The sequence below is a fragment of the Pezoporus occidentalis genome, unplaced genomic scaffold (genome assembly GCF_034315485.1).
Source record: "Pezoporus occidentalis ecotype Australia unplaced genomic scaffold, CSIRO_AGI_Poc_V1 ctg403, whole genome shotgun sequence".
Lineage (NCBI taxonomy): Eukaryota > Metazoa > Chordata > Aves > Psittaciformes > Psittacidae > Pezoporus > Pezoporus occidentalis.
The window spans coordinates 134,058-160,996 of NW_026915729.1; the positions used below are offsets into that span (position 1 = coordinate 134,058).

Below are 26,939 nucleotides of genomic sequence, written 5' to 3' on the forward strand. Positions count from 1 at the left end.
TTTCGCTCCTGGCTGGCAAAGCAGGATCCAGACATGGATTTGAACCTGGGGTCTCATGTCCTGCAGGGATGCTGCAATTGAGGGGTCTGGGGAGAAGCTGCTTCCCTTTTGGGGGTTCTGGCCTGGGAGCGGCTCTCCTGAACCTGCTGTCTTCGCACTGGGCGAGCTGGGCAAAGGGGGGAATAAGAAAAAGGGCCTGCCAGGTCTGGGGGGACCAAACAGCAGAAGGGGGTGGGCTTCAGGCATCGAGGGATGCAATGGTCTCACTGCATTGCATCACCATGGGCAAAACAGGCACTGGGGGTCTTCGCTCCCTGCTTTGCAAGGAGCAGGGTGCTCCACGCCTTGCACACCTGCCTTGCATCCCAGGTTTGCTCTGCGGTCCCACTGGGAGCAGAGCGGAGCACAGGATCCAGCCGGGTGGTGGGTCTCAGCTGAAGGACGGGCAAGGAGCCGTGCTTTGCAGGAGCTCTGCAGCGCTCCGTGGCTGTGCTTTGGTGATAAGCAAACCCTTCCCCATCCCTCATTAACGAAGGGATGATAACGATTTTTCTGAGCTGGCTACACAGGCAAGGTGACCTCGGGGAGCACTGCTACAGGTCCTGATCGGGTGGTGGTACTGGGCAGGGAACCAGGGCTGCAGGCAGCTGCCTTCACATGGCCATGCTCTTGGAGACCCAACCTCTGCAGCACAATCACAAAGGAAGGAGGGGAAATTGCTTCTTAATTACAGAGCAGGAGCTATGTAGACTCTGAAGGACCTCCCAGCATCTCCAGGAGCTTTTGCCATGGGTGCTCCCATCCAGCTTCAAAGCTCCTTGACCTCCTGACCATCCTGAAACCCTGCTGGGTTTGCAATGCAGCACATTAATGAATAATCACCCAGCACACCTTGAAGCCCCCATAGACGACAAGGGGACCAGCTGATTGGGGTCAGACGGTGCCGTGGCTGCCCAGCTAACAGTTTCTGGTCTAAGTGCTGTGCAAAGGTCACCAAAACCTCCAAAAAACACCCCTCAAGAGGTTATTCATTAACAGTGAGGGGTGCAGGGGATGCAAGCGGGGAGAGCACAACTCACCTGCACTGCTTCAGCCTCCGCCAGCTCCCAGCTGCATCCAGGAGGGATGTCACAGCTCGGCTAATTACAGCTGAACAGCAGGGAATAATTCAAAGGATGAAAGAAAAGCAAACAGTTTTCCCAGGTGTTGGAGCTGTTTGTGCATTTATTTGTGAATGGGTGAAATTTTCGTAGGAGGAGTGGTCTGTCCTGGAGGGACCCAGGGAGCAAGGGTAGCATCCAGACTGGTGATGGATTCAATCCCCCAGGTTCATTGTGGGGATCAGGAGACCAGTGGTCAGTTCGTCTAAATCCTGTGGTGTAAATACAGGGCTGGAGGACCTCTGCTATGGAGACAGGTTGAGAGAGCTGGGCTTATTCAGTCTGGAGAAGGCTCCACAGAGACCTTACAGCAGCTTCCAGTGCCTAAAGGGACTGACAAGAAAGCTGGAGAGGGGGCTTTTGACAAGGACCTGTAGGGACGGGACAAGGGGAATGGCTTTAACCTGACAGAGGGGAGATATAGGTTAGACATTAGGCAGAAGTTGTTCTCTGTGAGGGTGCTGAGGCCCTGGCACAGGTTGCCCAGAGAAGCTGTGGCTGCCCCATCCCTGGCAGTGTTCAAGGCCAGGTTGGACAGGGCTTGGAGCACCCTGGTCTAGTGGAAGGGGTCCCTGCCCGTGGCAAGAGGTTGGAACTGGATGAGCTTTAAGGTCTCCTCCAACCAAAACAATTCTGGGATTCTGTGATTTTGTGATAAATCATGGGAACATGATGCCAGTGAATGCTTTGGTTGGATTTGCTTGGCCAGGGCATGAGGTTTGCACAGGACAGTCAGAGCTGCAGAACCAAACATGGCCAAGGTGATGCAGGGTTATGGGTGGCTGTGGCTTGGTTGGGGCTCTCCAACACAGCCCAAATGGGGATGGAAGGAGGGAGAGGTCCTTCTCTGTACCTTCACTGGCACCTCTGCAGCTCCTGGCACTGAGCTGGCCCAGCAGCTGGATCATGATGGAATTTCCTGCTGCTACCCTGCACTGTCACATCTGCACCAGAAGTGGCCAATGTACCCCCAGTCTGCAGTGCATTCCCACACTGCAGTGCATTACCAGTTGCAGTGCATTCCCAAATGGCAGTGCACCCGCAGACCGCACAGCCTGGGTGCTGGAGGGGTGGATGCACAAGGTTCTGCCTCCCAGACAGTGCAGGAGTGTGGAGATGGGGCTTCCCCACTCTCTCCTACCTCTGGGGGTGCTCCTCCCCAGAGCTGCTTCCCTACAGCAATGGGGAAACTGAGGCAGCAGTGAAGCTGTTTGAGTGCCTGATCTCGAGAGCTATTCAAGCATTGTCTCCGGTCAGGCAGAAATCAGGTGGGGCTTTTCTTGGTCTCCTTTCTTCTCTGTTTAAAAATAAAACAGTTGAAATTTAATCATGGGAAGCTTTTATTCTTTATTTCTCAATCTCCAGGGGCCTTTTTTCCTTTTCTCTTTTATAAGTAAATTGCTTCCTTTCTGAAACAACCTCTGGAGGAGGGGAGGACAGGACTGGAGATGAAGCCTGTATGGGAGCAAGGAGATGGTGTCCCTTAATTCTGACCACTCAGCACAGGCAGAACCCCCCTGTGTCCTCCCTCCAGCTTGGTATCCCTGCTGCCAGCACCTGTATGTGCCTTGCAGTCTTTGAGGGCGAAGGAAAACAGCTCATTTCCAGAGTTTTGGGGTCCAAGGGATGAGAGGAGCTGGTCATATTGTGCCACCTTCCTGCTGGGGTTGGTTTGGGTCACCTGGGGTTGTTGATGCTGCAGTTTGAGCTCTGACTTGAACCATGCAAAGACATGTTGGCCCCAGAGGAACCTTTGCCCTTAGCACCCAGCAAACGCGGTGTTTTCAGTCCCAGCAGGGCTGAAATATTAACCGAGCATCCCCAAGGCAGAGCTGGAGCTGTCCCAGAGTCCAGGGATGGGCTGGGTTGAAGTTTAACCGGGTGCCATCAAGCTTGGTGGGTTCCAGCAGCCCACGGCTGGGCACAGTCCTGCCCCCCTGCACCCAAACCCTGTGGGGCAATGGGAGACCAGCAGTGTGCATTTTCCAGCCCATTCACTGCATGCATAGGGAAGGGTCACCTCTGCCTGTGCCCTGCACCCCCGGTGTGCACCCTGTGTGAATGCTGCATCCCAACACCTGCATCAGGAACCCCATGTGTATGCCCTGCACCTTTCTTCATCCTGCACCCTGAACTCTGCTACCTGCACCCTGCAATCCGGATGTACACCCTGCATGCCTGTACCTGCACCTTGCACCCCGTATGCGCACCCTCACCTGGTGCATGCCGTCCAGCAGACATTTCCCAGTGAAGACTCATTGCAGCCATTGCAGAGAGCCCAGTGGGGTCAGAAGGAACCCTGTTGCGCCCATCACTGCCACACTGTTGAGTGCAGAGGCAGGAAGCGGGGATGCTCATTGCAATAGCAGTGCCAGAACAGGAGATCTGGGGGGTTGAGCTGTATATCACCTTGTGAGCACCCCGCTAGCAGCTTTGCACGCCCAGCCTCATGGCCAAATCCTGGACACATCAAGTGCTGGTGCTGTCACCCAGGTGGCCAGGACCAGAACATCACAGCTGGAGAAGAGGATGGAGCTGGAGGCTGGAGCCTTAACGCAGCTTCCAGTGCCTAAAGGGGCCAACAAGAAAGCTGGAGAGGGGCTTTTGACAAGGGCCTGTATGGACAGGACAAGAGGGAATGGCTTTAAACTGACAGAGGGGAGATTGAGATGAGATCTTAGGCAGAAGTTCTTCCCTGTGAGGGTGGTGAGGCCCTGGCACAGGTTGCCCAGAGAAGCTGTGGCTGCCCCATCCCTGGCAGTGTTCAAGGCCAGGTTGGATGGGGCTTGGAGCAACCCGGTCTAGTGGAAGGTGCCCCTGCCTGTGGCAAGGGGCTGGAACTGGATGAGCTTTAAGGTCCCTTCCACCCCCAACCATTCCATGGTGCTGCTGGCCAGGATGGCTCCAGGCTGGGTTTCTGTTTCTCTTCAAGCATCTCTTAAAAAATAAGCCCATCCTTTTGTGAGCAGCCCTGGGAGCTCCAGGAGCTGCCCCTAACTCTAGGGCTTGGGGAGATCCTTTCTTTCCAGGGTCTGCTGCTGGGATCTGTGGTTTGAAACTCACCCTGAGGTCTTCCAGACATTTTCTTCTGTCTTTTCACATCAAAGAGTTGTGAAAGCGCTGGGATAGGGCCACTTTGCATCCTGCAGCTGGAGACCACATCCAACCCGGGCGGGGGTTTGCCAGTACCAGCTCCCCAGCATCCGGAGGGATGCTGATCCCAGAGAGATCTCCCTCCGCTGCACCTGAGACCACTCTGAGCAGCTTCAAGCTGTGAAAAGAAACAGCCTGGAGGAGTTTGTTCTGTGGCCAGATTTGTTTCTTCATCTCAGACTCCATCCATTGTGCCAGCGCCGGCCCCGCGGGTGCCCTGAGGCGGCAGCAGCCGTGCCATTGCTCTTGTTTATGGCTGGAGAATTTCTCCCGGGAACAAACCCTCCAGGAGACAGAGTGAGGCCCCAGAGGGAACGGGGGAGGGATTTTGCATCTCTTCCGATGGTGTTCGTGTTGCTCTGGCCTTGTCCTCCCAGAATCAAAGCCCATGACTGCTTTGGCTCAGGTGATTCCTGGGTCCCCGCTCTGCACATGATGGGATGTCTGCAGCCCAACCAGTCACCACCCTGGGCCATCTCCATCCCTCCAGCCTGTATGGGTATCAGTCAGAGTTTGCTGAACGTGCTGAGGCTGCGCGCACCCAAGGCCATGCAGATTCCAGGATGGAAGGTGTGGACTGAGGCCACAGGCACCCATGGGGACAGAGGGCACAGAACCTCTGCACGTGCATGGGGTACTGGGATGCAGGCAGCAGTGGGGCTGAGGACACAACCAGCCGGGATCAGGGTGGGAGCTGGGAAAGTCAGTCTAGGCTGCAGGATGAGGGGCATGGAGCTGGCATGGGAATGTGGGGAGGGGGCTATTGGAGCAGGAGCAATGCCTGGCTGTGGCAGTGTAGGGAGATAACGTGGTGTGCAAGGAGGGAAAGGGGCTTGGGAGCAACCTGCAGGTGCCCTCCTCCCCACATCATTCCCAGGAGCAAGGTGGAAACATGCAGGTGAGGCCCCTGCCAGGGGCTGGGCACAGGGGGCTGGCAGGAGGCTGCAGAGACCTATTAAAGCCACTAACCCCGATGCTGGTGCCATGGGAGAGGCAGCTCTCGCAGCTCCCGCCTGGTTTTCCAGCAGGGCTCAGGGTGGTGCCTGGCCACAGCTCCCAGCTGCCCAGGGATGATGCTCTTGGATCTTATATACCATTAGCAGAGTCCAAAGCAGCTCCAAAACCAGCTTCTGAGACTGCCTCCCCTGCCAGGAGACCGGAGAGGACAACAGCGAGAGTCTGGGATAACTCCAGACTGGAGGGAGCGGGTTTAAACCTCTTGCTGCCCACCCAGGGACTGGGTTTTATCCTCTCCCCCCACGCCAAAATTCACACAGCTCCTTTTTCAGGGATGGATCCAGATGCAAAACATTCCCGTGGGCTTGCTGGCAGAGCAGGGACGGCCTGGGAGGAGGGATGCAGACAGGCAAACCGCAAAGCCCCAGCTGAAAATAGCTGAGGGCTGGGGAGAATTTTGGGAGGGAAATACCAAGCGTGTTTGCCCAAATCCTTATGCCGTCCTGGATGTGTGCTTATAACGGCTGTTGAGGCCAGGAGAAGGGCTGGGAGCACAGGGGAAGGTGGCTGCAGGCAGGGGCTGGGCCCTGACACCACAGAGATGGGCCCCAGGGTGGAGGGGAAGAGGCAGGGAGATGCTGCATAAACCTGCACCTAAGGACCGCAGGGGAGAGCTGAGGTGCTCTGGTCACTGTGTGCTTTATTTGTCAACGTTACAAGGCAGAAGGTGATTTCTAAGGCAGAATTCATGATTATCAGTGCATTAAAACCTCCCCACCACATTAAAACTCCAGCCACAAAGGGGATGATCCATCCAAACCCCTGTGCAAGGGAAGCCCCAGGGCTGGGGTGACGGGGCAGCCCCAACACAGCCCCTACCACGGCACAAGTCTGGGTCCAGCCCCAAACCATCTCCCAACACCCCCATAAGAGCTCACAGGGATTCTTTTAGGGGCCATGCTTTGTGCCACTCTCCTCCCAGCCCTGGCTCACCCATCACTTCCACCCAGTAATACCTAAAGGCAAAAATCCAACCCTAAAGGTAAAAATCCAACCCTAAAGGCAAAATCAGCCCGGGGAGGAGGGAAGGCACAGGGCAGGGCTCACAGCCTGGAGACAGTGGGAAGTGAGGGAGCCGGGGGGAGCCCCTCCAGCCACTCCACCAGGATCCTGTTCAGCACTGCCGGCCTGGGGGGATGGCACAGAGATGGGGTAGGATTCAGCATCCCCAGGGACACAGTGGGGCCCAGCTCCAATGGAGTGGGGCTGTGCTTGCCCACTGTGGTACCTCTCCATCTGCGTCCAATGCCCGCACTCCTCAATGTGCTCCCGGTGCAGCTGCGGGATCTTGGGAGGGATGGATGAGAGTGGAGAGGGGTTGGTTTGTGCCACGATTGGGGTACCAGGAGCCCCCCAAAGGCTGTTGCTGTATCCCCAGCTCTTTATTTTGGCAAGAGCAAATTCCCCCCTAATCCTCCCGTATCAGCCTTGATCAAGTGATGTCCCTGGACCAAATCCAGCCCATCCCAGCTGATGGACCTGCCCCAGGGCTCTGCTGCAGCGGGATCTTATGGAAGCTGATCACAGGCACAGGCAGGGCTGGGGTGGGATGGGACTATTCTGACTTACCCACTCCTCCATGCCCTTGCTCATGCTGGGATGTAGCACCACGTCCTTCCCGGCTGTGACCATCAGCGCTGGCATCATGATCTATAGGGGACACAGGTGCCAAGGTGGGGAAGGTGCTGGGTCTGCAAATGCCCCCATGGGGCAGGATCAGTCCCCACCTTCCTGTCCTTGACAGAGAGGGCCCAGCGCCAGTTGGGTCCTATGTTGCGGTACCAGTTCAAGGGGCCACTGCAAGAGAGGAGAATGGGATGGAGATGCTGAGACTCAGCTCCTGCTATCACCACCACAGGGAACTTCCCATTGCCCATGGTACAGGGAGCGCCTGCAAGGGTAAAGCAGCCTTTCCCCAGCAGCCTTGCACCTTCTTGGGGTTATAAAGCAAGGCCAAGGTGGGTTTGGGTGTTCCCCTTCTGCAAAGGGGGCATCACACCAGCCCTGCAGGCTCCTGCCCCTACCTGAAGCCGGACTTCTGGAAGCACTGGATGTAGTACTGCAACTCAGGGCCATGCAGGATCTGGCTGGCAGGGGGGTTTTCTGGGAAGCCCACCAGCAGCCCCCCTGCAAGAAGAAGCACAGCACTGCATCCTTCACCCCACAGCATCCCCCTGCTGCAGCATCCCACCCCTTACCTCGCTCCCGGACCTGGTGGAAGTCAAATGTGATGGGCAGGCGGTCCTGCGGAGAGAGGGGACTGAGGGCAGGCACAGAGAGACTGCACACAGGGAGGAAGAAACATCCTGGGGGGCTCTCTGTGGCTGCCACACTTGGGGTTCCTTGCTGGGAACCAGTGCTGAGCATCAGTGCATCCCGAGGGATGCAGGAACCAGACACGCAGCCCTGGGGTGCAGAGCTGGGAGCCAGCACCAAGTGTCACTGCATCCAAAGGGATGGAGGAATAAGCCGTGCAGCCCTAGTCTGCATCCTGCATCCTAAGGGATGCAGGAAACAGTCACGCAGCCCTGGGCCATGGAGCTGGGAGCAGCCAGCAGCAATGGCAGAATGAGGCCGCTGGCAAGGCTCCCAGGGCACTGTTATTTTAAACCACAAAGGTTGTCACCCTGAAGCAAGACACTGACATTTGCAGTGGTAAAGGAAGCGAGTGGTGCTTCGAGGGAGAGCAGGAGCCCCTGCCAGGCTGCACAAGGACAGTCACCCACAAATTTGCTTTTTGACTCCTGGCATGGGCGAGGTGGAAGGGCAGAGGGTGCCACAGGCAGAGCCCCAACAAGGCTGGCGGGGCTTGGAGAGGACATCAGGCTGTGAAGCCCTCTGCTCCCAACCTAGGTCCAACCTCAGCCCCATCCCTACCTCCCGGCGTGTGGAGCGGATCAGGACCTTCAGTGTTCGGCCAATATCCCTCTCCAGCTCTGCTTCTGCAACACCCTGCACATGGAGTGGAAGCAGCACAGTGGGTGATGCCACCCCTTCCCAGGGACCCAGACCACCCCAGAGTAGGATCCTGCTGCCATGTGGGCTCAGGTGGAGGCTGGGGATGGTTTCTACGCAGGGTCCAGCATGGGAACAAGGTCTGACACGGGGGCCACAAGCCGCTTGCAGCTGGGGTGACAGTGAGAGCCCCACATGGCACCCTGGCTGTGGGGCAGGCGATGCCCATCCATGAGCTGGGAACCCCAACATGGGCATGACTCCATCCTGGGGTGAGGTTAGGCCCCAGGAGAAGGGTGGAGGATAAAAACTGTGGCCCTGGACTCACCGGCTCCTGGAAGTAGAACTGGTAATCAAAGGTGGGGATGCTTGTCATCTTCTCCACGATGTCCACAAAGGGGTTGGCAGGTCGATATGGGGTGTTCAGTGAGGCCACAGCTCTGGAACATCACAGGGAGGACACAGAGTCAGGATCACCCCCGGATTCAGGGTGCCCAGCATGAGCCAGGGCTTTGCTCTAGGGATGGAACAGAGAGGGCAGGACCCAGGGCATTGTTAGGGACAGGGGAGGGGGTGTAGGACCGGTCCTCAAGGAGCCGCACACATGGCACAGACCTACCTCACCCTCTCAGGGTAGAACAGAGCCATGTTCCAGACCACGGCACCGCCCCAGTCATGGCCAACCAGCACGGTCTGCGGGATGCCCTGTGGGGAGGGGGTCCATGAGCGTGCCCCCAGAGCAGCACCCAGGGAGCACCTCCAAATCCTCCCCAAAAGCAGCACCCAACGGACATCAGCAGGTGAGAGAGGGGTTCTGCCTGCCTCTGAAGCAGCAAACACAGCAGAAAACAGCAATATTTTCTCTTTTTTCCCCCATTTATTTTCCTTTTCTTTTCCCCAAGGAAGAAGCATTACCTGATTCCCCAGGAGCCATTTACTCTGACTTAATTAAACATTTCAAGCACCTGTGCCCTCCGGAGGCAAGGGATTCATTATTATCCATGATGGAGGCTGTTCATCCCTTGGGATCACCTATACAGGTCCATCCCGTGTCGTTGTCGTGTTCTTCCCCCCCCCCCCTCCCCCTGCCGTCACACGGGGAACATCATTTTATAGTCACAGCCAAATAAATCCCTGCCCCTCCAGGAAGCAGCTCACAGCATCCCCCATGCCCGCGCGGATCCTGCCTGGAGCAGACTGTCCCCCCTCCGTCATTCTATTTTCCTGACCCCTCTGGGCACTGACAAATGAATCCAATTAAACCTGCACTCTCGACAATGGAGCAGCCGGTTCATAATTAGCTGATATTTAGATGTGTAATTAAAATTCCCTCCCAGCAGACATGTCTCTGCTCACTGCCGTCTGACAGCACAAAATAGTGTGCAACCCCCCCTGCAAGGGGGGCAGAGGGTTTGGGGGGGTCCCAGCATCTCCCACCACTGATACGGGGATGAGTGGGTCTCATCCATGCTGATGGATTTCATCCCATCATCACTGTCCTGGCTCCTGGACCACTCTGTGCCTTCTGTGTCCCAGATACGGGTTCAGATATCACCATGGAACTTCATGAAGTCACTTATCCCCTAGGTTGCACCAGGGGAGGGAGAAGGAGCACCCCAGAGGGGAGAGGAGCAGGATGGGCCCTGATGTGGAGGAGCACGGAAAACCAAAGTCGCATACATACATGATGCCACCACTTCCCATCTACCAAGCTCACCCTGAAGCAAAGCTGGCACCCATCCCCTTGCCAGGCTGCACATCAATGGGCACCTTCCAATCCATTTTCCTTATTTCTAATCCAACATGAGGGCAATACTCCAGCAAAGGGATGTGATTTATCCTCACATGCTCAGCACCAAACCACAGCTACAGTCCTTGTGATGCCTGGTTCCCTCCCAAAACCCATCCCAGCTCCGGCACAAAACCACCACCACTTCCCCAACAAGAAGCCCTCAAGGGGCCTTTTTTCCTCCTCGTTTCTTGTTCTTAGCACTGTGGTTTTTGGAGGACTCATTCCCTTGGAAGCCATTCTGCAAGGAAAAAGCCCTGGAGGTGTTGACATCTGTGGGCTACACCTTTACCCCTACACTTCACCTCTTTTAAAAGGCACAGAAATCAACTGCATCCCCTTGCTGGGATGGGAATTAAACCTGGAGCTCCCAAACCCAAGTGCGATGACACCATAGTTGAGCCATGCCAAGGGGCAGCGATGGTTCCCCAGACACCCCAGCCATGTGCAAGCTGCTATAGTCATGGATGAAGGGGATGCAGCCCAGCATCCTTCTCCGTGAGTATCTCGCTGCCTAACCAACATCCTGCCAAGCCTCAGGTGCCCATATCCCTGTCATCAGCAAGGACACAAGGTCCAGGAGAAGGTGACACAGAGCTAGAGACCCTTCCAAGGATGGGTCTTCTCCACTGGCAATGGGTTGTATGAACATCCCCATCCTTAAAATCCCACCCACAGGGAACACAAAAGACAGGTCTTGGTGCTACCCCAAGAGCTCTGGACCAAAGCCACTGGGTAGCTCAGCTGTCCCTGCATGGGAATGAAGAAGTGAAGGGCAGCTGGGGAAACACACACCCAAACCTTGCCAAGAAGGAGGGACCATCATGGGGGGATCCTCACCAGTTTGTCCAGGAAAACCACCAGGTCCTGGGGAAGGGAGGATAGAAAGAGTCAGATCCTGTCTGGGATCACCACCCTCCACACCACGTTCTTCCTGCCCACATCCTCACCTTGCATATCTGCTCCTGGGAATACTCTTTTATATCTGCACAAAAGACATAACCACCATCATCTTAACATCCACACATCTCTAGGGATGTATTTGGCATCCCTCTGAGCTGCTGGGGCTGCAGGAGGAGCCAGCTTCCACCCCCCACGAGAAGGCTCCTCCATCCATCTCCTCCTGGGTCTTGGACTTGGGGTCAGCAGCTCCAGCCCTGTATAACCCCAACTCCTAACTCACCCAGTGGGGCTGTGGACTCCCCGTAGCCCTTCATCTCCAGAGCAATCACCCTGAAGCCAGCATCGACCAAAGCTGGGATCTAGAAGGAAAAACAGCAGTCTCCAAAGGATGCTGAAACCCCTGGACAACACTCTGCCACCCAGGAACCCTAGGAGTGGTGACCACGCACCCCATCACCATCCCACCAGCAGCCCCTTTGGTCCACCCTCCTCCCCGTCTTCTCCATCACCTGGAAGCGCCATGAGAGCCAGCACTCAGGGAAGCCATGGCACAGGCAGATGACAGGGCCCTGCCCCATTTCCACGAAGTGCAGCTGGACACCATGCTGGAAGGGATGGAGAGCCCTCACCAGCTGCAGGTTGCATGGCTTCACCCCACAATGCTCCACCCAGTGCTGGTCACCAAGTGTGGGGGCCCATCACCCCCTCCCAAAGCCACACAACCATGCTTTAGCCTCTGTGGTGGACAGAGAAGACCTGAACGATGGGGCAGCTCAGCATCCCTGGCCGAGAGCAGCCCACACAGGAGGGACAATCCAGTATGCCATCTGTTGGCTGGCACATCCTTGCACGGGGCTCAACACCCTTCCCAGGAAGCCTGGCACCTCCAAGCCATTGTCACCAAGGCAGTCCCCTCCACATTACCCGGATGGGTACATATCCGTGGGTCATGTTGGATGGATCACACGCTGTTGGTAATGGCTCTTGCTGGTTGAGAAGCTGTGGGGTGAAGAGCACAGGGTGAGCTCCTGAGCAAGCCTGGAGCCCCACGGGACATCCCCACCAACCTGCGTGCAGGGACATCATAGAAACACAGAATGGTTTGGGTTGGAAGGAACCTTAAAGCTCATCCAATTCCAACCCCCTGCCACAGGCAGGGACACCTTCCACACGACCAGGTTGCTCCAAGCCCCATCCAACCTGGCCTTGAACACTGCCAGGGATGGGGCAGCCACAGCTTCTCTGGGGACCCCATTCCAGTGCCTCACCACCCTCACAGGGAAGAAGCCCAAGCCCATGCCTCCCAGAGGATCCCCAGGAGAGCAGGGAACGGAGACCACCCCTACATGCCTGGACACCTGAGAGCTCCTCCAGCTCCTTCAGGACGGTCTCGGTGTCCCTGACGAGTAGCGTGGCCATGCCCATCTCCTGGGCCGGCTTCAAGTTCTCCCCAATGTCATCCAGAAGGATGACCTGGAGATAAACCACCAAGAGTAGGGATCAGCACCCTGCAGAAGGGCTTGGCCAAGGACCGCAGGTGCATGGAGGGACCCTCTGTGACCTGTTCTCAAGGTGGTCATACCTCCTGTGGCTTCGCCTGCAGTGCATCCAGGGCGTATGTGTAGATCTCAGGATCTGGCTTCTGCATCCCGAGCCGGCAGGACTCGATCACCAGATCAAAGTGCCGGTGCAGCAGGTTCATCAGCCTGGCTGTGAAGAGCCGCCCGGCGCTGTCGTCCACCCAGTTGTTGGTGAGGACACAGGTCTTAAACCCTAGGGAGGTGCACAGAGGGGAGTGCTGGTTTTCCCACTCTGGCTCTCCAGACAGTATTTGATTTCACCTCTCCTCTCCAGCCACCTCCTCATCCCAGACGTCCAGTCTGCAAGGCTCTGGCCAGGTCAGAACACACCAGCAGCAGATCAAAGGATGCTCAGCAGGAGCTTATGCCCAATTTGTACTTCCAGGAAAGCAAAGCTCTCAACCTTCCCAATGCAAGTGGGACGTGAGCTGGAGCTTGGGCACACTGAGATGCTGAGGACAGAGCTGATGTGAGGGTGCTGAGGCCCTGGCACAGGTTGCCCAGAGAAGCTGTGGCTGCCCCATCCCTGGCAGCGTTCAAGGCCAGGTTGGATGGGGCTTGGAGCAACCTGGTCTAGTGGAAGGTGTCCCTGCCCATGGCAGGGAGGTTGGAGCTGGATGAGCTTTAAGGGCCCTTCCAACCCAAACTATTCTGTGATTCTATGATTCCCTGATGAACTCCACAGTGCGTGATGAAGGGCTACAGCACCCTGCTAATTGCTGCCTAGGTGCTAACATGTCTGATGGATTTGGTAGCATGGCTCCTAGTATTTAATTAAGGGATGCTGAAAGGCGACATCAGGAGAGTGTGAGGATGATGATTAAGGACCAAGCAGGTGGGACCAACCAGGACCCTGTGGTGGAACCCACCAGGATTCCCAAGGCAGTTGCCTGGGAGGGAAGCAGCACCCTTAATCCAGTCCAAAAGCCCCCCAGCGCCTACCATTCCTCCGCAGCACCCTCGCTGCCTGCAGGAGGGGGGCATTGACCGTCCCCTTGGCTGCCATCTCCTCGAAGGCTCGGGCAACAGAGAAGGTGTCTGGCAAGGTGATGCCCGAGGTGGTGGCATGCTGCCTGCAGCCCTCTTCCATCTCGGAAAAGAGCTGGAAAAAACACTCACAGTGTCATTCAACTGATCCCAATATATAAAGCACAGCCCATCCTGAAGCTAGCTCCCCTCGGTTCCTTCCCCATCAGAGCCATTGGTGATATCGCACAGCTGGTACCCGAGGGCTCACCTGGGACAGGGTGATCTGTCCTCTCAACATTTTGGCATAAGGACTGTCGGAGCCACCAGCAAACATGACCTTCCGCAAGAAATTCCTGCCAGGCAAAGGAGAAGAAATCAGTGGTTGAAACCCCAGTGCTGTGGGGATGCTGTGGTGTGCTATGGGGAGGGGGATGCTCTGTGCCGGGGATACAGAGCTCCATCGTCCATTATCCCCCAGGACCAGAGCATCACTTCATTACAGGACTGGGAGATCGCTGCCCATTTATTTCTGCTGGCAGCTCAATTACTTGGCCCTGCAGATAGACGAGCAGGGAGCTTCGCCAGGGACAAAATATAGCAAATAATGCAAAGAGCAAGGTATTTTGTAAGCCGTAACTCAAGGAAAACAATTTGCCCCTATCACAAGATGACAAAAGGCCTTCTCAGGCAGCAATAAAACAAGATTACAGCGACTGCCTTTAGGACAAAGCTCCCTGAGTTGGTAACAACACAGCTCGGTTAAAAATAAAGCAGCTTTACCTGTTCCAGCTGGATTGCTATCACTTTTCTTTTTCATTTTTTTATATAAAGCGAAGCAAAAAGATGTTTGATGGCCGATAATCCGGGAATTTATTGTTCCATCAGCTCCAGCGTTTAGTTACTTAATACTGTATTTTTCTGTCTGAACACCCACATGCTGCCAGGACACCCTGCCAAGCTGGGACACACAACAGAACCTGTTCAGCTACTGATTGGGAGCTTTTGGGATTACCAGCTCCCAAACAGCCCATATTAATGGGAGCAAAGGGCTCACTAGGACTCGAGAGGCTGTCTGGGACCTGTTGTGCTGGGGTTTGTCTGCTCCAGCTCGTGCACCGAGTTGTGTCAGGTCTCAGCACCAAGGCAGGGATGGGATTAATTAGCTATCCTGCTTAATTAATTACTACTCGATCTTATTGTTTCTGCCAACGTCCCCTATGGTGATTCCACCTCTTTGGGAGTTAGTTTTAACTGCTGACCTGTGCCCCACATCCGGGACAGGACCTCACCCCAGCCTGCACCCCAGATCCAGAAAGGAGGTCCTCAGCCTGCACCCCATGTATACACAGGAACCCCAACATGCATCTGATATCGAGGACAGGGGTCCCCCCTGCCTGCACCCCACACCCAGCCCTGTCCTCCTCTATGGGGGCCCCAGTCGTGCAGACCCCGCGCGGGCGGCGGCCTCACACACAGTATTGTCTCGTCTTTACGTGTCTCCGAACGAGAGGTGACCCACAGCAGCGCGGGCGGGCGCTTGCCAGCGGGCCGGGTCAGGCCGGGTCGGGCCAGGGCGTACCTGGGCAGGGCGCAGTCCTGCTCGCAGGAGCCCAGGAAGTGCTGCAGGCCGGGCCCGAAGAGCACGCCGCCAAGGTCGAACAGCACGGCCCGCCGCGCCATGGCCGCCTCCCTGCCGCGGGCACCCAGACTCGAACCCGCGGACACGCCGCCGCCTCCACCGCGAGGGCCTCTCTGCAGCCCCCGCCTCCGAGGCCTCGCCCCGCCCCCTGCCCCGGAGCCGCGCTGGGTCCTAGCGCCGCCTCCACTGTGGGCACCCTCCCGGTCGCCCGGGACCCGCCGCAGGACAGTCCTGCACGGGGTGTGTCCCTCTCCGTCCCACTGGCACCTTCCCAGTCCCGTGGGGCTGTGGGACCCCCGACCTGGCGGTGGAAACCCCTTTGCTACCGTTGGTACCCCCATCTGCTCCCTATCGCTGCTCAGGCGGGTTTTGCCCATAATCGCTTAACGGGGTCCCCCTCAGCTCCCACAGCACCCCAGGGCGCACCAGCACCCGCTGACCCAACCTGCCTGCACCCAGATCCCGAGCTGCCTAATGGGGCTGAGGGTGGGAAGGGTCGGGGTTGCACACAGATGCACACACACATGCCTGCATACATGCAGGAATGCATATATGCACACATGCACGTGTGCGCACCTACATGTATGCACGCATGTATGTACACATGCACACGCAAAAAATGCATGAACATAAACACACACATGAGTCATGTATGCAGACATGCATACACACCCTTGCCCATGCATGCCTACACGTGTGCCTATGTGAAACACACATGTGCATGCTGCGCATGCATGCACACCACCAGGCACAATGCGTGTGCACTGTTAAGCCTGTGCGCCTGTCTCCGAGCACATGCGTGCACCCTGAGGCTGCGCAAGCACTGCCAGGCATGTGCGTGCGCTCCTAGCACATGCATGCACTGCTAAGCATGCGTGTGCACCACCGGGCAGCTGCGTGGGCACCCAGCACGAACGTGCACGCTCAGCACATGTCTGCGTGCCAAGCACATACGTGCACACACATGAACGTTACCTGACCACCATCCCTGAACCCCAGTAAAGGCAGCCCAAGGGGGAGCATGCGATTCCAACCCCCCCCCCCCCATGCACCCTGAGCCAGCCCTGGCGTGCTCAGTGCCAGACACGCCGTGGCCACGCGTGTGCGTGTGCATGGCCCGGCCCCGTCTCGGGGCGGTGTTGGCGGTGCCGTGGCGGGACGGCCGCGTCGAGGAGCGGTGGTGAGCGGGGCCGCGGGGCCGGGGGGGAGCGGCAGTCCCAGTCCCTGCCTCAGTTTCCCCACTGCGAGGCATGCGATGGGATGCTGGCTCGGAGGGAGTTGGGGGAAGAACTGCACCCCTGCGAGCGCAGCCGAGCTTGTCGGGGGGGGGGGGGGGGGGGGGGCTGTTCTGTGCTGGGAAGGGATGTTTTAGGGGGTCAAGCCCAGGCAAGCCATATGTTTATCCCCAGCATCCCGCTGCTGGGGCCCAGTGTCCCCCAGCCCTCATCCCCCAAGTCCCACTGTCCCCAGTACCCCCGAGGGGACCCCCCAGCATCCTCGCAGTGTGGTCCAGCGCCGGGTGCGTGGGGATGAAGCCCCGTTCCCTGGTTTCTGGCATGGCTCAGAGCTGCGGCAGGCGAAGGGTTTTCCTCCTCCCACCACGGCGGGGGCACCTCCGGCACAACCCTCCGGGGACGGCAGCAGCTCCGCAGCCCCCCCAGCTCCGGCTTCTCCCTGGCGTAAAGGTGGGAGCGTGTTTCGGACGGTGGGAAACGAGGGGATAAAGGAAGAATTTTGCTGGTCTGTCGCTATTACGGTGGGAAGAGCCGGGAGGAACAACCTCAGCCTTCGTGCCAACGAAATGCCAGCACGGCGACGCCTCTGAGACCCGGCCAACTCGTGGCAGGGCTGGGCCGCCGTGCTGCTGTGGTCCTGCCGGAGGGCTCCCCTCTTTCTGGGGGCGTCTTTCGCTCCAAATCGAAACCAACCCACCCCTGCCAGGTGCTGGCCTGAGACCTGAGGAGCTCACTGCACCCCAGGATGCTGGCAGGGAGCTGGGGATGCCCCTGGGAGCCCTCTTCCCTCTGCAGAGAGGCTCAGGACTGGCTGGGAGGATGAAGGGTGCTGGTGGGGACCCCCCTCTTCCACGCCCGTTGCGCCTGCAGCCTCTGGCACCCGCTCCCCTGGCCCTGGTGCCAAGATGGGTTTGAAAGAGCCGCATTGTCTGTGCACACTACCCCCCCCCCCCAGTCTCCTACTTTGCCATGGCTCTGGATGGGGGTTTTAGGGGGGGGGATGAGCAGGATCAGCCTCCCCTCAACACTTCCAGCCCTCACCTTAACTCATCTGTGCCTCAGTTTCCCCATCCTTATGATCCATGTGCTGTACTACAGGGGTGCAGGAAGGGTCTGTGTCATTCCTACCCCTCCCCATCCCCGGGGGGGGGGGTTCCCCTATGGTGTGGGGAGAGTGGGGCACAGCACCCCAGATCCCAACTCCCGGAAACCAGAGATGCACATGCATGGAAAAATATGGGTGCTTGGGGGTTTGCTGGTGCAAAATGGGGGGTTCCAAGAAGGTCCTAAAAGGGCCTCAGAGGGTGTCCCACCTGTAGCCTTGATCCGCCTCTTTCTCTTTGCTCCTGCAGGACACCATGGTCTCAGGGAGCCCTGGCTGGTGCCTACTGGTGGGGCTCTGCACCCTTGTCCCTGCCACCACACAGCGAGGACCAGAAGAGGATGTGACCCCCAGTTTTGGGCTGGAGGAGTTGGGGTACCGCATCTCCCAGGATGGGGACCCCCTCCAGGACCCCCAGCGCTGTGGCATCACCTTCCACACCCCCAGTCCCTGCAGCTCCCTCGGGCCCACAGCCTTCGCCTCCCGCAATGAGCTGGATCACCTCAAGAGCCTCTTGCAGGACACCAAGGCCAGCCTGAAGGATGTGGAGATGGCGGCCATGCTGGAGGAGAACCAGACCCGCTACCAGGACATCATCACCGAAGCGCTGCCCGCCATCCATGAGGCCAACCTGGAATTTCAGGAGAGCTTGGATAATGTCCGCAGGGAGCTGGAGGCTCACGTGGCCGAGGCTGATCACCCACGGACAGCTGAGAAGAAGGAGAAGTAAGTGCCATGGGAAGGGAATGGGGATGCTCCATGGAGCTGATACCCCAAACTCCATGGGTGGGAGCCAGCCCCAGGCTGCAGACACGTGTGTGTGGGGGGGGAGTCTAGGTGTCCCCATGGCTCCCATAAACTTCATGATGGCTTTTACGTTACATGTGGGGTTTGGATGCTTGGCAGGCCACTGCTGTTAATACCCATGTGAGTGTCTCTGCCCTAAGCCCATCGCAGTGTGGCTGGCAACGGGGTCCCCTGAGGGCAGGGTGAGGGGTGGGATGTCAGGAGTTGGGGGGTTGTCACCCCTAAATGAGTGACCCAGCACAGCTGAGCCACAGCATGATGATGGAGAAATGCATTGACCAGGATGGAGGAGTTGGGAAATCTCCTTTCCCAGGGTGGGGACCCCCTCCAGGACCCCCAGTGCTGCAGCATCCCCTTCCACACCCTGCTGCGGGGAGGCTGGTGGGGACGGGGGGGACACTGAGCGCACTCTTCTCCCTCCAGGCTGCGGAAGGCTGTCCATGTGGTGTCACACATGCTGCGCCTCACCGGGCGCCTGGCCCAGACCCTCGATGCTGCCTCACAGCGCCTCGATGCTGAGCTCAGCCAGCGCCTGCAGAGCTCGGCTGCCACCGCCACTGAGCCCTAGGGCAGCAGGGATGGGCTCCACCGTCACCCTGCGTATGGCATTGCTTGCTGGTAGGACCCCAACCCAGCTCATCTCCATGGCTTCTGGGGTGTCCTGGCTCCTCTCCGCAGCACCAGGGGCTGAGACGTTGCCCGGAATATTTGCAGAGTGGTCTGGGTGCTGGAGCCAGCAGCGCTGGGATGGGATGGGATGGGATGGGATGGGATGGGATGGGATGGGATGGGATGGGAGGCTGCTGCCCGCACATAAAATGCCACTGCATGCGCGATGATGCCTGTAACCCAAGGCCCGGGTGTTCATAGAATCATGGAACCAATGGTTTGGGTTGGAAGGCACCTTAAAGCTCATCCAGTTCCAGCCCCCTGCCACGGGCAGGGACACCTTCCACTAGACCAGGTTGCTCCAAGTCCTGTCCAACCTGGCCTTGAACACTGCCAGGGATGGGGCAGCCACAGCTTCTCTGGGCAGCTTGTGCCAGAGCTTCACCACCCTCATAGGTAAGAACTTCTGCCTCAGATCTCATCTCAGTCTCCCCTTTGTCAGTTTAAAGCCATTCCCCCTTGTCCTGTCCCCACAGGCCCTTGTCAAAAGCCCCTCTCCAGCTTTCTTGTCAGACTTTTAGGCACTGGAAGCTGCTCTAAGGTCCCCCCTGGAGCCTTCTCTTCTCCAGGCTGAACAAGCCCAGCTCTCTCAGCCTGTCTCCATAGCAGAGGTGCTCCAGCCCTCAGAGCATCTTTGTTGCACTTCTCTGGGCTCACTCCAACTGCTCCACATCCTTCTTATGTTTGGTCCCAAGAGCTAGATGCAGGACTGTGGTGCATCCACCATGTTGGATACACTATCCTGCAGCAGCTCTGCCATCACACAGCAGAGCCTGGTGCCACAGCATATGTTCAGCCCTGTGCCTGGGGGAAATCCTCTCTGTGGCAGCTCCTTCCCATCCCCAGCAGTCCTCTGGACCCCTTTGTCCCTCCCTGGAAGAGCTTTACCCACATAGGCTCCCTTTTGTCACAGCCAGGCAGCCACACCTACCAACAGCTACATCGTCATGCCTGGATCCTTGCCTGAACCTCCTGGGGCTCCCCAGAGGGTCTTACAAACTAACCCCAGCTCTCTGGGGGCTTGGTGGCATCTCACTGATGGTCCAGCAGCATCACTGGTGTGGGCAGAGCCCTGGTTAATCCTCCACCCTTGGGAGCATCTTGTCCAGCCTTGGAAGAGCGTTTTCGCCCCTGGGGTGGTAACGGTGGAGCTGCAGACAGGGTGTGAGAGTGGCTGGAGGTGAAGTGCCGGGCAATAAATCAAAGCTGGCAACTCGAGTGCTCCCAACCCACGGAGGTTTGGGCAGCAGAAAAGCAGCTGGAGGCGGAAAATCCTTCCTCCGAATCCTGTGTTTGTAAGCACAGAGGTTCCTCCAGCAGGAATGGCCAGGGCCACCCTGGTACATTGGGCTCTGGGCACCCCGCTGTCCCCATGGTGCACCCTAAGGATGGGCAAGAAGCAGACCCCCCCCAGGGTAGTGGCACTTCTGCAGGAGCTGCAGGCAGCAAAATAAAGATGCATTGCACTCTGCCAGGCGTCAGCATGATCTCCGCGTCTGTTTTCTTTCCATCCTCTGCCATCCAAGGGAAAAGGAGGATGGGTGAGTTTGTCTGGGGTGTTAGATGCTCCTCCGCCTCCAAAACAGTCCCAGTCAGGAGCCCATGAAGGAGATGGGTCCTGCAGCATCCACAATGCTTCCCACCCCCCAGCCTTCAGCCCACCATCCCAACAGTCAGCACTGGTTTCTTCCTCCCCAGGAAAATCAATGTGGATTGTCTTTTTTTCCTGATTAATTTACTATGGTCGTACTCAACTCATTCTTCTCCCTAATTCCCTTCCTTTGGTGGGCCTGGATCGATTTCCTGGAGCAGTCCTTGCAATTCCCAGCTGCTCCCCATCCCTCTGGTATCCATCTCTCCATCTTCCCCTGTTCCCCATCACCCCAGCTTTGGGGGTCCATCCAACACTGAACACCCTCCAGGCTCACAGTCAGCCTTGGGCCTGGGCTCAGGGCTCTGCACCACAGCACGGGCCAGGGCTTCGTATCACACTGTTTGTGGCCTCAGATCTGGAGAGGGGACAACCCAAAATCCACCTGGCTTTGGCATTGGCTGCTGCTGGGGTGGTGGGATGGCAGGGTACCAGCTCTGTGGTCCTCTTCCCCATGGATTTCTGGTATCCAGCATCCTAAGGATGGTGAGGACAGCCTTGTGGATGGGGATCCTACAGCAGAGCAGGGGAACAGCAGATTCAGGTGCCCTCCATGCCCAGGTCTGTCTCTCCGTTTATCTCCCAGGGGAAAGGAAGGAAATTGTTGGCAGGTCCCCCAGGGCTGGAAATTACATTCCTGGGCTTCATTTGCAGGAAGGTTGCACATTAAATTTCCTCGCAGGAAGGAAGGAGAGGCTGGTCTGGGGAGAAGGCTGGGTCTTTGCCTGAGAGGTCAGGAAGCAGTGGAGAGCTCTGGGTTTCCAATCCTCTTGCAGTGGGAGAACCGGTTCCCCTGCCCAAAGCACCCCTACCCCCATCCCTGCCCCATTCCCAGATCCTGGATATTGCCCTGCCTTTGCTACCCCAGTTTTGCAACTGCTTTATTGACAGTGTTATGTGGGGCCAAGCACAGGCTGAGACAGGAACTGCATGGGGGCACCCCAGCCTCAAGTCCTTGCACCCTGTTTTCACCAGAGCAGGGGATACTGCCGCTGCCTGCAGCTGTCCTGACCGTGGGCAGGTTTGGCTGGCACCAAACTCACATCTCACGGCTGTGGAGTAAGAGCAGAAACCTTGGTCTGGCGGGGACTGGGGAGCAGCCCCTTCTTCCCCACAGCCATACAAGAGCCTGGACCTTTGCAATGGCCCTGTGATGCCCCTTACGATGCCTCACTCAGGCAGCGAGGCTCTCTGCAATACCCCATGCAATGCCCTGCGTGATGCTTCATGCAGTATCCTTGCAATACCCGTGCAATGTGCCCTACAAACCCCCATTCTGTGCTCCAGCTCCGCTGCTCCACAGCACTTCTGCTCCTGTTCTTCTTCCCTCTCCCTCTCCATCCTCACACACAAAGTCCTTTCCCCCTGACCAAGAGCTGCCTTGGAAAAGGCTGACAAAACCCTGCAAATCCAGCTTTTCCCAACCCCGGGGAAGCTTTGCCAACGCTGCTGCCCCATCAGCCTTCCTCCCCCTGGTCCCCCAGCTTCCCCTCCTTCCCTGCCTGGGCATGGCTCTCCCTCCTCCCCCAGCCCCTGTCGTCACTGCCACTGCTTCGAGTAAGAGCTGAGACATCCTTCGCTGGAGCCCAGTCCTCACCGGAGCGCTCCACGGCACAGCATCCCAACTCCAGCAGAGCAGCGGGAATGGGGGACCCCTCCTTGCCCTCCCTGCAGCAGGTAAGGGGGTTCACTGGGTCCAGGCTGGGTGGGAAGGAGAGAAGCTGGTTTCTTCCTGTGAATATCCTTAATTAAAGCTGTTTGCAAAGTGCTGAGGACGGTCAGGGAGCAATGGGGAGGCAGCAGCAGGGGAAGTTTCCCAGCTCTGCGTGAAGTTCCCATCTAAAAACCTCAAATCCCCCGCTGCCTGTATTTAAAATCCAGTAAATAAGTTATTTATTCTCTCTGCCTCCTGGCTGCATTTTGGGATGCCCAGAGCTTCGCATGGTCACTGTCACCCTCTGGTCCAGCCTTTGGCATCCTACCCATCCCCATCCCCACTGTGACCCATGGGTGCTCAGCCTGCATGGGCTTCTCTTCCCTCATATCCCCCACAACCCCATTTGCCACATACAAGAGGTTTCAGGCGCAGCTTTGTATCACCCAAGTCACCTTCTTTCCCTCTCCAATATCCATCAGAGCTTTGGGGAGCCCACGAAATCCCCAGTTGGGTGACCCTATAACAAAGCCTTGAGTAGAAAAATCTCCCCCAGCACTCCCTGTACTCTCCAGTACAGTAAATATCTTATCCTGAAGAGGACATCCATAATTTTCCCTCCAGTTCAGTGCTGTGGCTGGTGTTTATCCTCTCATTTCCCAGCCCCTCCACCATCCTTGCATTAATCAGTTGATAACTGCGCAGAAGATGATGATGAGTTCAGGAGAGCTTCATGGTTTTACCAGGCCAGAGAGGGAATTTAAGCCAAATGAGCTTCTTGTCCAGCAACATCAGTGCTGGGCTGGGAAACTCTTCCTCTTCAGGGATGGAAGCAGTTGCCTCCTGAATAGGGGAGGCTGCTCCTGGTGGAGTCACCTTGTAAGATGGAGCAGATTTCACAGCCACTGCAGAGCAAGTGATTCCTCCCCTTGAGAGATTTGCTGTGTTGGGGAGGGGAACCAAGCACATCCATGGGTGAATGGGTGGATATGGATATAGATGGAGGGATGGATGGATGGATGGATGGATGGATGGATGGTTGTTGGATGGATGGATGGATGGTTGTTGGATGGATGGATGGATGGATGGCTGGATGGATGGATGGATGGATGGATGGATGGATGGATGGTTGTTGGATGGATGGGTGGGTAGGTGTATGGATGGACACTTAGGTAGATGGATGCATGGGTGGGTCAGTGGGTGGATAGATGGATGGGATGGATGGATGGATGGATGGATGGATGGATGGATGGATGGATGGATGGATGGATGGATGGATGGATGGAGGAATGGATGAATGCATGCACAGTTGAATGGATTAACAGATGCATGGATGGATGGTTGTTGCATGGATGCATGGATGGATGGATGGATGACGAGAGAATGATTCCCTTTCTCAGAGGGGAGTGCTACTGGAGAAACCAGCCCCATGAGCCCATCTGGGGCAGCACAGCCTCTTGGAGCAGCTTCCCCCTCCCGTGCTCCAAGGACATGAGACAGATAGGGCAGAAGGATGGTTGAAACCAGTGTTTTCTGGTCACCCCAGTGAAAGTCAAAGCCCTGGGCTCCATCCTTGCTATTAAACCATTTGGGGGCACACCTAGGCTCCCCATTGCTTTAAGTCATGGGGTCCAGCTGCCTGGCTGTATACAATGCAGCCCAGCTTGATGCCCTGCCTGCATGAGGAGCCCTCGTGAAATGGGGAGCAGATGCTCTGGGGACACTTTCCCTTGGCTCTGCCATGGTCGCAGCTTGGATCAGCTCCAAGCCCTGCTGGCAGCTGGCAATGGCTTGGAGGTGACCACAGGACTGTCACCTCCCAGACCTGCACCACAGTGGCATCGCAGTGACAGTGCTGCTCTCTGCTGTCCTTCCAGGAATGAAACGAGGGGCAGGTGACTGCAGAGCATCCTGAGCTGCACACCTACCCTGGTCTGCATCCAGCCCTGTCCATGGCTCCTCCAGCACTGGCTGATGGTGGGAACACACAGAGCACCCTGTTAGAGGTCCCCTGTGGTGGTTTTCTCTGCTGAGTCTCCTCGCCCACCAGCATCTCAGCTCTTTGCTTCCCCTGGTCCCTCCTGGGGGCTTTGCTGGGCCCATGGGGGACACCGTCAGAGGGAGCATGGGGAGACTGCCCCATCGCATTACTCCCCTCATGGTGTGGTGCTTCCTCACCTTCCAGGCAGGTAAGGGCTGCTCTGGGGACCTGAATTGCCTTCCTTGAGCCTCAACTTCCTATGGGTGTCACTTATGGGGGCTGTGGGGGATAAATCTGGGGAGAGGGAGTGGGCTGTAGTGCATGCGCATGGAAAACCAGTTCTTTCCCAGTTTACCCCATGCAGTCTCATCATCCCCAGTATCCACACTGGTGTGGTGTCCTCCACCACTGTCTAGGACAGGGTTTGCGTCTTTGCAGAGCAGCTTGACATCACCAGACACTTGGGTGGGGGTGGTCTGCTCTGGGAGCCCAGATCCATCCTGTGCAAGCTACAAATGTGGGCAGGATGGAAAAAAGATGGATTTTGCTTCCTGCTGCCATTAATGCAAGACCTTCCATAAGGTGGGCATCATGCTTGTCCCTTCACTTGGGAACAGTCTTCTCCGACACCTCTAAGACCCTCCATTCCTGGCCAGAGTATAACCAGGGTCCTTGCTGGGCTTGCGTGCCCCGTGGGAAGCACTTGCATGGGGCACAGGAATTCTATGGGGCCATAAACCCATCCTTCTTCAGGGCAAAGCCACCCATACAAGGTCTCTTTGGTTGCACTCCGCTGTGCAGAGCCTTCCCTCCCTTTACCCCTCCCTCCCTCGGCCTCCCTCCACTTGCTGGTGGAAATTTATGGGGCTCTGCAGCGAGCAAGGACAGCCGAGTGATGCAGCGCGAGCTGACAGCACAACACCAACGCCAACGATTCCTAATCACAGAGCGTTGCGTTCCTTCTCAGCCCTGCCTCCAGCCCAGCCTGAGGGATGGTCTCTGCACAGCCTGCAGCGGTCCCAAGGGCTGGCTCAGCCTGCGCCTTGCAAAGCTGAACCATTTAGAACCAGTAGGAGCAGCTGGAAGGGGCTGGGAGAGGGATCTCAGCCACTCCAGCGGGATCCCTTGTCCAGCGTGGCAAGGCTGATCTTCTACCATTCTCCAGCAGGAGCACAGGGCAGCTTCAAGGGGGCTAATCCCCCTCTCCCCATCTCAGGGTGAGGTTTAGCATCCCTGATGCTGCAGCAGAGAGGGGACTTGTGCAAAGTGAGCACCCCATGACAGTGGGGTGCAGGGGGGCGGAAGGGGGGCTCAGCGAGGTCTCCTCCATCCCCAACCCCATCCCCATCCCGTCTCCCCGCAGCTGCCTGCCTGCAGGAGCAGCCCCGCAGCCATGCCGAGGAGCGTCTCTTCAAGCACCTCTTCACCGGCTACAACCGCTGGTCGCGGCCGGTGCCCAACACCTCTGATGTGGTCATTGTCAAGTTCGGGCTCTCCATCGCGCAGCTCATCGACGTGGTGCGTAGCCCACCAGTGGGATCCCAGTCCCGTGGGGTGTTTGACTTCCCACCCTCCATCCCAAACCCCTCCCCTGCCGGCAGGAGGCCATCAAGGAAAACTGCAGGTCTCCATCCCTGCCACATCCTTGTCCACCATCTACCTGTCGTGGGGCACCTCTGGCCTTGTTTGTCCACCTGCCCGTGCATCCATCCGTTCCCCTATCCATCCCTCCCCCCATCCATCCCTCCCTCCCTCCCTCATTCGTCTGATGCACACTCATCTATGCACCCATGCACTTATCTACCTGCCCATCTAGTCACCCATCAACCCGTCCATCTATCCACCTACAAACCTGTCTATCCACCTCCCCACGCACATTCGTTCCCCCATCAGAGCAGCTCAGAGCTGTACGATGCAAAACGCAATTTCTTGCTGCCATCTAGTGAGCAGATATCCCGGTGAAGCACGGCGTCTCCTTGGGCTTGTGCTGGTACCAGCTGCCCCCAGGAGCTGAACCCCAGAGGCAGGGGGCACAAAGTGAAGGCTGTAATCTGGGGGCTGAAGCACTGATAAGACAAACCCTTGGTCTGTCTCTGCCTGTCTCCTCTCATCCCTCTTTCCTACTGCAGGATGAGAAGAACCAAATGATGACCACAAATGTCTGGCTGAAGCAGGTAGGAGCCTGTTCCCTCTCTGGGGCAAGGGTAGGAGCATGTCAAGGGGGGCACAGAATTTGGGTCCGCTTGGTCCCACCAGACCCATGGCAGCCTGACGCCATCCCCTGTGTTTCCCTGCAGGAGTGGAGTGACTACAAACTGCGCTGGGACCCGGCAGAATTTGACAATGTCACCTCCATCCGAGTGCCCTCTGAGATGATTTGGATCCCTGACATCGTGCTCTACAACAAGTGAGTGATGGCACATCCCAAGCACCCTTCCTTTCCCTTCCCTGTAGATTACCCTATCCCTTCCCTTCCTTCCTATCACCTTCCTTCCCCCCCCCCCCCCCCTTCTCTCCCCTTCCCTCATTAATAAATGAGTAAATGGAAAAAGATGGAAAGAAAACACAGAAACAAAAGCAAGGGATGCCAAGGCCATTGCTCGCCATTTTCCACAGTGCCCAGCAAAAGTTTTCCCAGCTCCCCCCCACAAGCCCTGCAGCAGCATCCCAGCCAA

General features: G+C 57.3%; 3 protein-coding genes across 4 annotated transcripts; 2 read left to right on the forward strand and 1 right to left on the reverse strand.

Annotated features, from left to right (window-relative positions):
* Positions 1-5,950: 5,950 nt before the first annotated feature.
* Positions 5,951-15,292, reverse strand: EPHX2 (epoxide hydrolase 2). Of its 2 annotated transcripts, XM_062633800.1 has the most exons (19): positions 15,106-15,292; positions 13,795-13,879; positions 13,500-13,659; positions 12,560-12,750; positions 12,328-12,450; positions 11,902-11,976; positions 11,487-11,582; positions 11,258-11,336; positions 11,025-11,059; positions 10,915-10,941; positions 8,905-8,990; positions 8,614-8,725; positions 8,208-8,282; positions 7,529-7,574; positions 7,355-7,457; positions 7,058-7,127; positions 6,900-6,980; positions 6,559-6,617; positions 5,951-6,458 (listed from the first exon to the last, which is right to left on the reverse strand). In XM_062633800.1, exons 1-19 carry the CDS (start codon positions 15,204-15,206, stop codon positions 6,374-6,376), a joined length of 1,689 nt encoding a protein of 562 aa, XP_062489784.1. In that variant the 5' UTR covers positions 15,207-15,292; the 3' UTR covers positions 5,951-6,373. The 2 variants fall into 2 exon arrangements, with proteins under 2 accessions (XP_062489784.1, XP_062489785.1); XM_062633801.1 differs by lacking the exon at positions 12,328-12,450.
* A 1,387-nt stretch (positions 15,293-16,679) lies between these two features.
* On the forward strand, positions 16,680-19,064 carry LOC134171507 (uncharacterized). The gene is made up of 3 exons (XM_062633783.1): positions 16,680-16,850; positions 17,753-18,228; positions 18,733-19,064. Exons 1-3 carry the CDS (start codon positions 16,695-16,697, stop codon positions 18,875-18,877), a joined length of 777 nt encoding a protein of 258 aa, XP_062489767.1. The 5' UTR covers positions 16,680-16,694; the 3' UTR covers positions 18,878-19,064.
* Positions 19,065-24,345: 5,281 nt separating this feature from the next.
* LOC134171506 (neuronal acetylcholine receptor subunit alpha-2-like) lies at positions 24,346-26,671 on the forward strand (the record flags this gene model as incomplete). The annotated part of the gene is made up of 4 exons (XM_062633782.1): positions 24,346-24,472; positions 25,628-25,782; positions 26,394-26,438; positions 26,562-26,671. Coding segments are annotated over exons 1-4 (398 nt in total), but the record flags the coding sequence as incomplete, so codon positions are not given.
* Between the last annotated feature and the right edge of the window lie 268 nt (positions 26,672-26,939).